At 44.3% G+C, this 12,372-nt stretch overlaps 1 protein-coding gene across 2 annotated transcripts in view; it reads left to right on the top strand.

Annotated features, from left to right (window-relative positions):
* Window positions 1-12,372, top strand: part of hip1 (huntingtin interacting protein 1) — a 249,818-nt gene that overhangs the window by 140,478 nt on the left and 96,968 nt on the right. For both annotated transcript variants that reach the window (XM_080210991.1, XM_080210992.1), the window contains exon 6: window positions 8,196-8,272. In XM_080210991.1, coding sequence (XP_080067117.1) covers window positions 8,196-8,272 — 77 coding nt within the window. The remainder of the gene's footprint in view (window positions 1-8,195; window positions 8,273-12,372) is intronic.

Genomic DNA, 12,372 nt, shown 5'->3' with positions numbered 1-12,372 from the left:
CTTTACGACTCTGCTTGTACACTAGATTTTGCATCCCCTGTTCTGTAAGCAGCCACTCAACAGTGCACTACCTGTATGCTATTATCATTTGCATTAGTTGGCAATATGAAGATTTCCCGCAAGACTGCATCAAGAACAATAGGCATGGTATAATTACACACTGCAACCTCGGTGCCTGTTTTGGGGGTGGGGATTGAATTTCATGGCCAATGTATTTTGTTGTAACCATTTCTTTTCCTCTCCTTGGAGCGGTTGTATGCTGTGGTCTGAATCCAGTGGCATGAGGAAACATTAATGGTCATTTGTGAGGTTGTATGGCAGTAAGGGGCAACCACAAGCATGCCTGATCCTGTCCGTGCTTCTCAAAACGCTGGACTGATAAGCCAGCAATCGGGAAAGTGAACTTGAAGGCTAGTTTCTTTCTGGTGCCTTTTGGTATTTTAATTCTAGTCAAAAAAGCCAATTCAAATCAAGTCCAATCATGATCCCCACATAAGGGACAAGTAAGATCCAAGCAGACAAGAAAAGATATCGTATTCCCTCAAAGCCCTTGATTCCTGCCTTGGCTGAGATCATTTGACTTGTAACAGATGGAGGATTAGGCCTCTGACATCATGGACTGCATGGCTTAGGTGCATTTATCCACTAGCTCATCAAGGCAGCAAGTGCAGGTTGTTCAGAGGCCGCAACTGATTTATGTGGTGTTGTTGAAATGATCAGAGTGGCCAGGGTTAATGATCTATTTCTGGTACCATTGTCACTAGCCTCTTGCTCTGTTTCATGTTAAGAATGTTTTTTCTGAAGGTGATGTTAGGGTACACTAAATCAAAGATTTATAGATAAAATTTATTTTGCAGTTTCATACTGAATGAGGCATCACCACTGGGAGTGAAATGTTTTCACACCTGCCATCCATAGGAAAGATTAATGTGTGTTCAACCTTTTGAAATTGGAAGTTTAAATTATAGATCCAGCCACATGCTTGGATAAAGATGCTCAACTGGGGAGTTATTGTTAGTGTCCACATTCTTAATCTAGGAAATGTTGAATTTACTGTCCTGTCTGTCTGGAATTAATATATGTGAGAACCAGTGATTGTGTCAAGTGAGTGTTGAGAGAGGCATCTGGGGCAGGTATTAGCGATACTGCAGTGTTGTCAATTCTGCTACGGCCACTTCTCTTTGAAAACTATTTCACTTTGCAGAAATTCGCCCTGGATTCTATTTCAAAATAATTGTCCTTACGAGAACCCTCTACATTGCTTTAATAAAGGCTAGATGTTGGTTTATCACTGCCTCTGTGTATCAGAATCGACACTATTCTGATGGCTTGCAGTCCAACTGGTTGATGTGTCGCCAGGTTTCCAAATTTGGGCAACTGATGTGGAGGAAGGGGCCTCTTTGTTTCTCACACTACAACAACAACTGTGTTATAGCCAGTCAATTGTGCCTGAATGACTCACCACATGCTGATCCCAACTTAATCAGACTTTCTAAAGTAGGTCCGGTATTTGGGCAGGTGGCTGAGTGTCTGATCATGTATCGGGGCCTCCTATTCAGTGCTGTGCTTGTTGCTGTCTTCACCTTGTGGGAATGATCTGCCTGGGTAGGTGGCAGTTCTTTGCGATCTGAAGGCAAGAACTTGGGGTGAGAGAAGGAGATGAGGGTGGGAAGGAGGAGGTCCATGGTTACACCATCAGCAGTTTGCTTACCTTGCTAGTTAGCAGGATGAGAATCTCCTGGGTTGAGTCGGGGCATAAGACTCAAACATGGCATCATCGTCAATGTTCTCAGTGAAGCAAAATGCCAGGGGCTCTGCAGCCAACGTTCTAGTTCTGAGAGCCACCTCCTTCATTGTACTCTGCAGATAGAGGCACCCATGTTCTGGTTCTGCTCTGCATCCTTCTACTGTGTAGCTCCTTATCCTGCAAGACAGAGGACAGGATGTCAATGATTGTTTAACACTGTGTTTGGATACGGTGCCTGCTGTAGCTGAATAGCTGGAGGCATGTGGAAGCAGCGAGAGTTAGGTTTGATGCTGGTAGCATTAGCAGATGTGAGGTTGGCTGGAAGTCCTGAGTGCCATGGATTCCTGTTGGTGGAGTAATGGGGTGTGGTGCATTAAGCAATGCAAGAGTCTGATGTTCTGCTGGATAGAAGCTGTCACGTGAAGATACATTGACTGACGTCGACCAACCGTATGAGATTTATGCAGTTGTGCTGCAAGGACCTCATGTCCAGAATCCAAGAGTTGACCTTCTGGGCCATCACCTCTCTTTTTCTCCTGAGAACGGCACTGGGGAGCCTGCCCCAGACCTCTCTGGAACCATGGTGTCTCTCTTGCACTGCTAATACCTCCCATGCCACATTCATCACTCCGGTACCCTTTCTGTGCCCTGGTGTTCAGTTGGCCATAATTTAAATTCCAACCATATTGTTTAGTATAGCTTCCTTTTAAAAAGCACAATCTGCCATTAAGGTGAGCTGGTTGGCTGCATCACCAGGTAAGCTTGCAACACTACCTGGTTTCCCTGTAGAGAGCAGAGGCTGGAGATGAGTGCTACAGTCATTCAAATAAGGTGTGTTTACCAAGTTTGACTACTGCCCATCTCGATCTAAACACTGCATTCAAAAACGAGGCTGTCTAATTTCTCTCTCGTTATCCAGGCAGTATACTCCAGAGACCGAATATGGCTCCAGCACCAAAAGATGTTGCCCTGAGCAGGACTGTTCCTCCCTTCCTTATTAAAATTAGCTTTCCTATTGATTTTGTGTGAGAATATATTTCACTTATCACCTCCCGCTAGGCATTTTACAGAGTGCTTTCTGTGAGACCCAAAACCTTTTTGCTAAATATCTCAGCTTATCTGAGCTGCACCTGCTCAATCAGTCCTGCCGGGCTGGCATCCAAAAACATTTGGGCTCTTCCTGTTGCTCCCTCTGCTATGAAACATTTTAATTCAGGATTAAACACAGCTCATCCCAACAAGCACCACAGGTTTTAAGAGCTAGCTGCCTGTTGTGCCAAGTGCTCTGTTAGGATTACTAACCTATAAGATCGATTTCAGTGTTTCTGAAACAAGGGGATGTATGTTACTGAATTAATTAGTGGCAATATTGCCAGATCTCTAATTGGAGTTATTCTAACTTTTGCGCACTTTGTTTTTTGTTTCTATAATAGTCTGTTTCTCTTCCTGGATGTTTTCCAAATATTTTAGTGTCTCTCGTTGTCTGCCAAGCGTGATTAAAATCTTCTTGCACCTTTCGATGTCAAAACTTGGTAAAGGATATGGATAATAAAATAATTATTTCACCAAGATTAGGATGCATCCTTTCTAGCCTTTTATTAAAACCTAAAGACTTTGATGATCAAAGAACTTGGTGCTGGATCTACACTGTCAGATATAATTTTAGATTTTTATCTGTACTTGTTGGAAATTAGGAAGAAAGTAATTTTTTTATGACTTCCTTTGCCATTTATTTAGTATTCTGGCTGTCACTGTTTCAAACCACTGAAAATCCTGTCCTTGCAAAATTTCCAAAATTAACTTTTTATCCCACCCTATCTTGTTGGATTTGTTCCAATTTTTCCAACATAGGTTTCTGTACTGGAGGTTGCCCATAAATGAGCCTTGATTCGCAGTCAATTTTGCTGACCTTAGTTTACCAGGACACTCAAACTCATTTTACTTGTCATTTTAAGGACATGTTTATCCTATATGGCAAATGGATTAAATGTCAGTCCCAAAAGTTTATATTGCACATAAATGGGCCATTCATTTTAAAAGGTCGATGACTGCACTTGCGCTCCACTGATTTTAAAGTTTGCGTTGTGTGGGGAAGCCCTTGGTTGGTTTGGGGGCAGGTTTCCTATCCAGTCAGAGTGAGTGGAGGTGGGAACAGAGGTGAATCAAATGAAGTATGGGACTTATTGAGATTCCCACAGCCATCACTGAAGCTGCTGGTTGCCCTGAAGGGGAGATCTGACGTTTGTGTGAAAGCCTTTGGAAAGCTCAACTTGCCATGGGAACTGAAAGCCTGGCACCCAGGGCAGGGCTGCCCTTCTTCATCAGTGCCAACTGACATCTACTGCTGGAGGCCATAAAGAGAGGAGGGCGATCACTTCATGGAGGGTGGCAGGAGGAGGCCATCTCATTGCGCAGCAGGGGCATCTTTGTTCGAGACCATCACCCGATCTCGCCTCTTTCTTATGCTCTTCCCAAATACGCGCTGTCTCCTTCAAAGGTCTCGATTTTCGTCATCGTCCACACCTCTCTGGAGGCCATGTAATGGAGACCACCTCAATGATCAGATCCTTGCAGGTGGGTACCATTCAACTGGCCTGGGCACTGGAATGGCATCTTCAGAAGCCCAATGACTTGCTGAATTGTTGTGATACTGAGCTGTTGGCAGTACTTGCAGGGTCACACACTCCTTTGGCATTGGATCTCAGTCATCACCAGTTAGCTCCATCGTCAGTGATAGGTCTTGTGTTGAGGGGTGGCCTCTATTGCTTTCCCACCCCTCATTCCACTCCGACTGCCAGTGCTCTACCCTCCAGTGAAGGGTGTTACTCCTCTTCTCCATCAGGCCAAAATCTGTCGATCGTGCTCCTCAATACTGTCTTTTACGAAGGTAGCCACCCTATTGTAATTGGCGGCCCTTTGTCCTCTCCTCCTACACTGCCAGCTGCTTGGTCATCCCATTTGATCCAAGTGTTCTTCTGTCCCTGCCAAGGTCACCAGCTTACCAAGTGCCAAATCTGCCTTTGACCCGCTGACTCTATGGAGCCGGGGTGATGCTTTGGGCCTGGACTGACTCCCATTTGTGTAAAGATAAAGTCACCGTAGTCCCAGATCACTGGTGGTAATTTTAACCTGTGGGTCAGCACACCTCAGGCAAGGGGTAAGGTTGAGAAGACGGGGACTTCATGAATAACTTCAGTTGGCAAGGGAATTGGACCCGTGCTGTTGGTACTGCTCTGCATCATAAACCAGCTGCCCAGCCCACTGAGCTAAACTGACCCCTATGTACCTGCCTTCCATCAGCTGTTCAAAAACTGCCAGCATCTGAAATCCGCGTGATCCTTCAAAATTCCAGACTTCCCCTTCAACAAGTTCTCTGATAGCTTTTTAACTAGCTTATTAGGAAGGTGAGTGGGATTCCTATCCTGCGCTATTGGTCATTGTTGGCACTGATATTGTATGTGACTGTTCTCACCCTTATGGGAGCCTGATACAATTGCGACTCCGTTAGGTCATTTCTCAATTTTTTCTTTCGTAGCGATAAAAGACCCAGCCTGTTCATTCTTGCTTAATTGGTACAGCCTTACAGTTCTAGAATCATTCTTGTGAAACATTTTTGCACCTTGTCCAATGGCTCTGTATTTTTTATGTAGTATGGTGACCAGAACTGCGTGCACAAGTCTGGCCTAACTAAAATTCAATGCAAGTTTAACATAGCTTCTCTACTTGTTAATTTTATCTCTTTTATCCTGAGTATTTGGTTAGCTCTGATTGAATGCACATCAAGATAAATAGTCTTTTGCTGTGTTGCCAGTGACATTATCTTTCTCAATCTGGATTGTTATACGGCTGATTCTTGGAGGAAGAAAATACTGATTGATTGATTGTATTGAGTTTTTTTTAATAATATGACTTACATTCTGTTTGGAATCATGTGAACTGTAACATTTCAGTCAGGACTTAATGTCAATCTGCTTAAAACACAATTTTAAGACTTGTTAAATGAAAACACTTCTTGCTTCAGCCCAGTAAGGCAGTCCAATGTCTTTCTCTGTGTGAGCTACCTGTCCTAATTACTCTCTCTGCTCAGTTCCAGTTGTTCAATATTGGCTCTTTTCAAGCATCAATTTAATTCTCTTTTCAAATAATGCTTTTGCTTCAGTCACAACTCATGGAAGAGAATTTTATTTTCTAACAACCCTTTGTATCAGAATATTTTCTTCAGCTGGTACAATAACTGTGCTGTTGTGACCTCTGTTATCCTAGGCAAAATATTGTTTGATATGAGCAGGTACAGAGGCAATTAATTATTTTGCATCATGAATTTAAGCAATAAAGGGCAATTAAAATAATTGGGCCTGTCCTCTTTGCAAAAGAAAAGTTGAGCTTCCAAAGAACGAAGAAAATTACAGCGCAGGAACAGGCCTGCACTGTCCGTGCTGCCCTACTTAATTAAAACCCCCTACCCTTTCGGGGACCAAATCCCTCCATTCCTATCCTATTCATGTATTTGTCAAGACACCCCTTAAAGTCACTATTGTTTCTGCTTCCACTTCCTCCCCTGGCAATAAGTTCCGGCACCCGCTACGCTGTATGAAGAAAAATCTGCCTCGTACAACTCCTTTAAACCTTGCCCCTCGCACCTTAAACCTGTACCCCCTAATAAATGAATCTTCCAGCCTGGGGAAAAACTTCTGACTATCCACTCTGCCCATGTCTCTCATAATCATGTAGACTTCTATCACGTCACCCCTCAACCTCTGTTGCTCCAGTGAGAACAAACCAGGTTTTCCCAACCTCTTCTCATAGCTAATGCCCTCCGTACCAGGTAACATCCATACTCTCCAAAGCCTCCACATCCTTCTGGCAGTGTGGCGACCAGAATTGAACACTATATTCCAAGTGGGGCCTAACTAACGTTCAATAAAGCTGCAACATGACTTGTCAATTTTTAATCTCAATACCCCCGCCGATAAGGCAAGCATGCTGTATGCCTTCTCGACTACCTTCTCTACCTGTGTTGCCACTTTCAGTGACCTATGTACCTGTACACCCAGATCCATCTGCCTATTAATGTGCTTAAGGGTTCTGCCTTTTTTTTGTATAATTCCTATCTGTGTTAGACCTTTCAAAATGCATTGCCTCACCTTTGTCTACATTAAACTCCATCTACCGTCTCTTAGCCCAAGGCTCCAACCAATATATATCCTGCTATATCCTCTGATGGTCCTCATCACTATCCGCAAATCCACCGACCTTTGTGTCGTCCGCAAACTTACCAATCAAACCAGTTACATTTTCCTCCAAATCATTTATATATATTACAAACAGCACAGATCCCAGCACTGATCCCTGAGGAACACCACTTGTTCCAGCCCTCCATTCAGGAACACACCCTTCCACTGTTACCCTCTATTTTCTATGACAGAGCGAGTTTTGCCAGCTCACCTCTGATCCCATGTGACTTCAGCTTCTGCACCAGTCAGCCATGAGGGACCTAGACAAAGACCTTACTGAACTCCATGTAGACAACATCTACTGCCCTACCCTCATCAACCATCTTCATCAGTTCCTTGAAAAACTCGATCAAGTTAGTGAGCCACGACTTCTACTTCATAAAACCACGTTGCCTCTTGCTACTACATCTACTTATTTCCAAGTGAAAAGAAATCCTGCCTTGAAGAACCCTCTCCAATAATTTCCTTACCACTGTTGCCCCTGAGTCTAAAGCAGGGAATTGATGTATTGTTCATTGTGGCTAGACTCATTGTAAGTGAGCTGTTTCCAAACCTGAGATCCATACCATAAGGACAAGAGCAGGTGGTTCATGGGAACACCACCACCACCACCTGCAAGTTTTCCTCAAAGTCACACATCATCCTGACTTGGAAATATATCATTGTTCCTTCACTGTCACTGGCCAAAAACATGGATCTTTCTCCCTTACACTGGGTGTATCTACACCCCATGGCCTGCAGTGATTCAATTTCAAATCTCTTTAGAGATGGGCAAGAAATGCTGGGCTTTCCAGCAATGCTCACATCCCATGAGCAAATAAAAGCAAAGCCTGCCTAATCTATCTGGTGCTATCCCTCAGGTTTCCCCAGGATTGAAGAAATGCTGCTGAGGGAAACGTGTGATGTATTATGGTAACTGCCAGATACGGTCTCTGCTGCTGTTATTGGCAGCAGCAGCGACGAGATCCACCCCAGTGTCTTTGAACACCAGTTACTTGCACAAAAATGCTTTGTAATAGGCCATTTATTTACAGCCTTGTTAGACAGTGTGGGCTGGGCAAGTAAAAAGTGGTGCAGAGAAAATAATCCACCTGAGCAGCAAATGTCGTTCACAAATATTTTATTTTCTCAAGCTATCCCTAAGAGAATTTCCTGAATCAAGAACTTTCTCCTGATGGCTTCTCAGTGATTTTTGCCTTTTCTCCCCAATGTAGAATCCCAGATTCCCAGGAAATCTCCAGATGAATGACAGGCAACTGGAGGAGACAGGAGAAAATGATGTAAATAACTTGTAAGTAATGCAATTAAATGTACTTTGAAAGGTGCTAATCAAATAGGAAAAGATTCAAGTTCATTGTGCTATCATTGTCCCCTGAGAGATTGGCTGTGAAATGAATTGAGAATCTTGCACTGTCGCAACGTAGTGTTTTCCCTCATCGGGCCCGATTTTTACCAACAATTTGTGCCTTTTTTCGGGTGCAAAATCGTGGTAAAGTCGGGTGTGAGGCCTTTATCGTGATCTGCACCCAAGTCCGCGCAGGTCGCCACTTTACCGAGACCCGTGAATGGCGGGGATCTGTTCCACACCCAAATCATTTGCATGCATTTAAATTGAATTAATAAACTGCCACCCAACTCTATCAGCATTTCCCCCTTTACCACTTGCAGTTACCAATCTGGACCTGCTGAATAAAAGTCTGAGTCGGGTGCTTCAGCCTCTGAAGAGCGCGTTCAATGTTCCCAATGGCTCTCTGACTCAGATCGGTGGAGGGGGTGGGGGTGGAGGCAGGTCAGATTATTCTGTGGTTGGAGGGGGGAGGAGGGGAGTGAGATCAGATCATTGTCTGGTTTGGTGGGGAGGAGGAGGAGGTGGGTCAGATGTATCTCTGGCATGGAAAGGGGGGGAGGGCTCATCGTTGTCTGGTGGTTGGGGGGGCAGGGGAGGGCTGATCGTTGTCTGGTGGTTGGGGGGGAGGGGAGGGCTGATCGTTGTCTGGTGGTTGGGGGGGGGAGGGGAGGGCTGATCGTTGTCTGGTGGTGGGAGATGGTGTAGGAGGCGGGTCAGATGTTCTTCTGGAGGCGAGGCCAGACCATTCTCTGGGTGGGTGGGTTGTGGGGGAGTGAGACCAGATCGTTGTCTTGGGGGTGTGGGGTGGGGTGGGGTGGGGGGGGTTGGTGTGGGTGGGGGTGTGGGGTGGAGGTTGGGGTTGTGGGGTGGGGGTTGGGGAGAGGCGTGTCAAATGGATCTGTGGTGGAGAGGGGAGTGTCCATTGTCACTCTGCGGGTGATCACGGGGGGGGGGGGGACAGAATTCTGAGAAGTGTTCAATGTTTTTGAATTTGCATTCCATTCATTTTTATTTTCCATTTTAAATGAAAACAGCGTTTTCATTAAAACAGTGACACTAATTAGTGAATAATCTGCTGAAGTGAATGAAACCTTGTGTACAGATCTTTTTCTTATGACGTTTTCAAAAGTAAATTGGTTAAGCAACTTAAATTAATGTATTACTATTTTTGGTGACCAGCTGTATGCCACAGAGCTTTATGAAGCCCTAAATCAGTGGACTGAAAAATCCAAGTTGGTTGAAATTATTTGCCTAGCGTGAAATAATTTCAAATGATAATCTCTCCCTGTAGGGGCACTAACATTTTGGAACAGACCTATATAGCCTTGAAGGATTTAATTTTATTTCAAAATGATCCAAGGCTAGACCAGCTTACAGTTATTAATTCCCAGGGAAGAGCTGAACATTTAGGAGTTCCTGGGTCGAATACCGATCATTATGGATGTCTGACACTAACTCGTTTGCTAACTCTTGGTCCCAGATGTTGGATGCATTTGTGACAGAATTGGTTTTTATTCAGTACATCTGGTCAAAGGGTTTAGCTCAGTCTGCATATAGATGCTACAAACTTCCACACCAACTGGGTCAACTTTTCATCCAAGCTGGTAACTTTGACTCCTCGGAGACCAAGCCTGGGCACTGAGGAGTGATTGAGAATAGGCTTTGTTTCCCCCCCGCCCTCCCTTTCTTTTGGAGAGCAGTCTGAGGCAATGGGTGGTTAACGTGAGGACAGCTCCTATGAGTTTAGCCGAAAGTTATGGTGGAATTGTGTTAGTTTATGGTGAGAGGCAATGTGCAAAATTAATTGAATCTCTTTATGAAAACACCCTTCTGTTCATTCATATTCTTCATGTAAAATAAACCTGTTTCTTGAGAGTTGACCTTGGCTTCAGTCCAACCTACTAATGCATCTCCTATAATGATTGTTCCTCCTTCCCCTGCAGTGTGCTCTCTCCTTCCATCCATAGCCTCTTTGCATTCCTTGTCTGTATCTTGGTGACTTTGTTTTTAAACATGGGGTCAAGTACAGCAGTGACCCCCTCACTCTTCCCCCACTACATTTGACTTCTTAACCACCATTGTATTATCTGCCAACTTAGAAAATATCAGGTCCTTTATATGAGAGAGAGCTTCTATAATTCAACATCAACAAAACTAAAGTAATTTTGTTCAGGCCACATCTGAATATCTGCACCTCAGCAACTGACGCTGTTCCTCTGGCAGTTGCCTCGGTTTATGATCAATGGCCATCTCCTCAGCGATCTATTTTGATTAACCCCCAACTCAACTCATTGGTGTTGGAACACTTTGGGCTGAACAATTTGCTCTACAACAGGGAGCATTCCTCAGCTGTGCTCACAGATTGTCGGGCAGGATGACCTCGAGTCACATTTCCAATGTCGCCTGGACAACGCAATAGGTGGGAGGAGCTAAAAATTCACAACCTGATCATGTTGTTCAGATTTAATTAAAGCAGGTATTTAAACTCATTAATGAAGTAATTAACTGGAATAATATGTCATGTCAGGAAGAAAAGGCCTGCTAGTGAGTACCATGGGACTGAGGTGCCTTATCAACCCTCTTAATTATGTTTTGGTTTAATGTTTTAAATTTCATTTGTGACTTACTTTTCAGGCACTGTCCCTTTAAGGGGCTTTAATTTGTTCCTCAGTTTGATTTAGTTTAACTGATTATTTGATTTCATTCACGTTGGGAATAATTGGTATGCTTCAAAATCAAAATTAAATGCCTGCAGAATCTATTTCACACCATGTTGGGGTTCTTGTTATTTTATAAGATAGCTCGTTAGGGTGGGCCTAAAAGGTTCAGCTGAGCCCTAAGGTTTCATTTTAGCAGTTCACAGTTCTTTTACTGCTAGAAGTGTTTTATTCAACAATGAATCCATCTCAAACATGCATTAGAGACCTTTCCTCTCCCAGTGAGCGCTCCATTTTGACCTTTTCCATCATCTCGGGCCTTAAACGAGTCAAATAAAATGGGGATTGTTGCATCTGTGGGAGAGACTTCCACTAGGGAGGAGGATGAAGAAGGGCGGAGCAAAAAGGACAAATTGGGAGGTCCAGGGCGATGCATGAAGGAGCCAGAGGTGTGCCAGACCCGGAGGGTGATGAAGCCATTATACATTCTCCGTGGAGACAGCCGTTTGGTAAATATAGGCAGGGACGAAGTTCCCTGCAGGTGTCTGAAGCAATGCAAGAGAAGACTCAGGCTCTCGAGACATAGTCACATCACTCTTCGCCGTGCTGGCAGGGGAGATCTCCTCCAGTTGCGGTTGGTGATTGCCAGTGCCTGCTGCTCTAAAGATTGCTATCACTCTCAATCTCTGTGACAGGATCCCTGAGCCAGTATGTAATGGCGCTAGTGCTAAATGCAACCTACTACACTGCAACAAGTTCTTCACTGATGCGCTGTTTTGAGAGGTGGGAAATTACAGCTTGCTGAACGAATGGTGAATAGAATGGTGAATGGTTTGTTGGTTTCCTCAGTGTACAGGGAGCCATTGATTTTATGCACCTTGCTATAAAAACTCCTAACCTATTGCCCTACAACTTTATTAATAGGAATGGGTGGCACAGTGGTTAGCACAGCTGCCTCAGCTTCAGGGACCCAGGTTCAGTTCTGGCCTTGGGTCACTGTCTGTGTGGAGTTTGCATGTTCACCATGTGTCTGTGTGGGTTTCCTCCAGGTGCTCTGATTTCCTCCCACACTCCAAAGATATGAAGGTTAGGTGGATTGGCTGTGCTAGATTGCCCCTTAGTGTCCCAAGATGTGTGGGTTTGATGGATTAGCTGTAGTAAATGTGTAGCTTTGTGCAGATAAGATAGAGACAGAGTTAGGGTCTGGATAAGATCATCTTTCAGAGAGTCAGTGCAGACTCGATGGGCTAAACAGCCACCTTCTGCACTATAGTGATTCTATGGAAAGGGTTCCACCCATTCAGCTGGTTTGCTGTTATCAATGACAGATCATACAGGTATGTACATGCCCAGGCAGCAGCCACAACTCTTTCCTTCTGTGAGATC

Source organism: Carcharhinus amblyrhynchos, chromosome 23, assembly GCF_965287045.1.
Source record: "Carcharhinus amblyrhynchos chromosome 23, sCarAmb.v2.hapA, whole genome shotgun sequence".
In the NCBI taxonomy this organism is placed as follows: domain Eukaryota; kingdom Metazoa; phylum Chordata; class Chondrichthyes; order Carcharhiniformes; family Carcharhinidae; genus Carcharhinus; species Carcharhinus amblyrhynchos.
The sequence above is the reverse complement of the archived record's forward strand: the minus strand, read 5'-3'. Positions and strand labels throughout refer to the sequence as shown.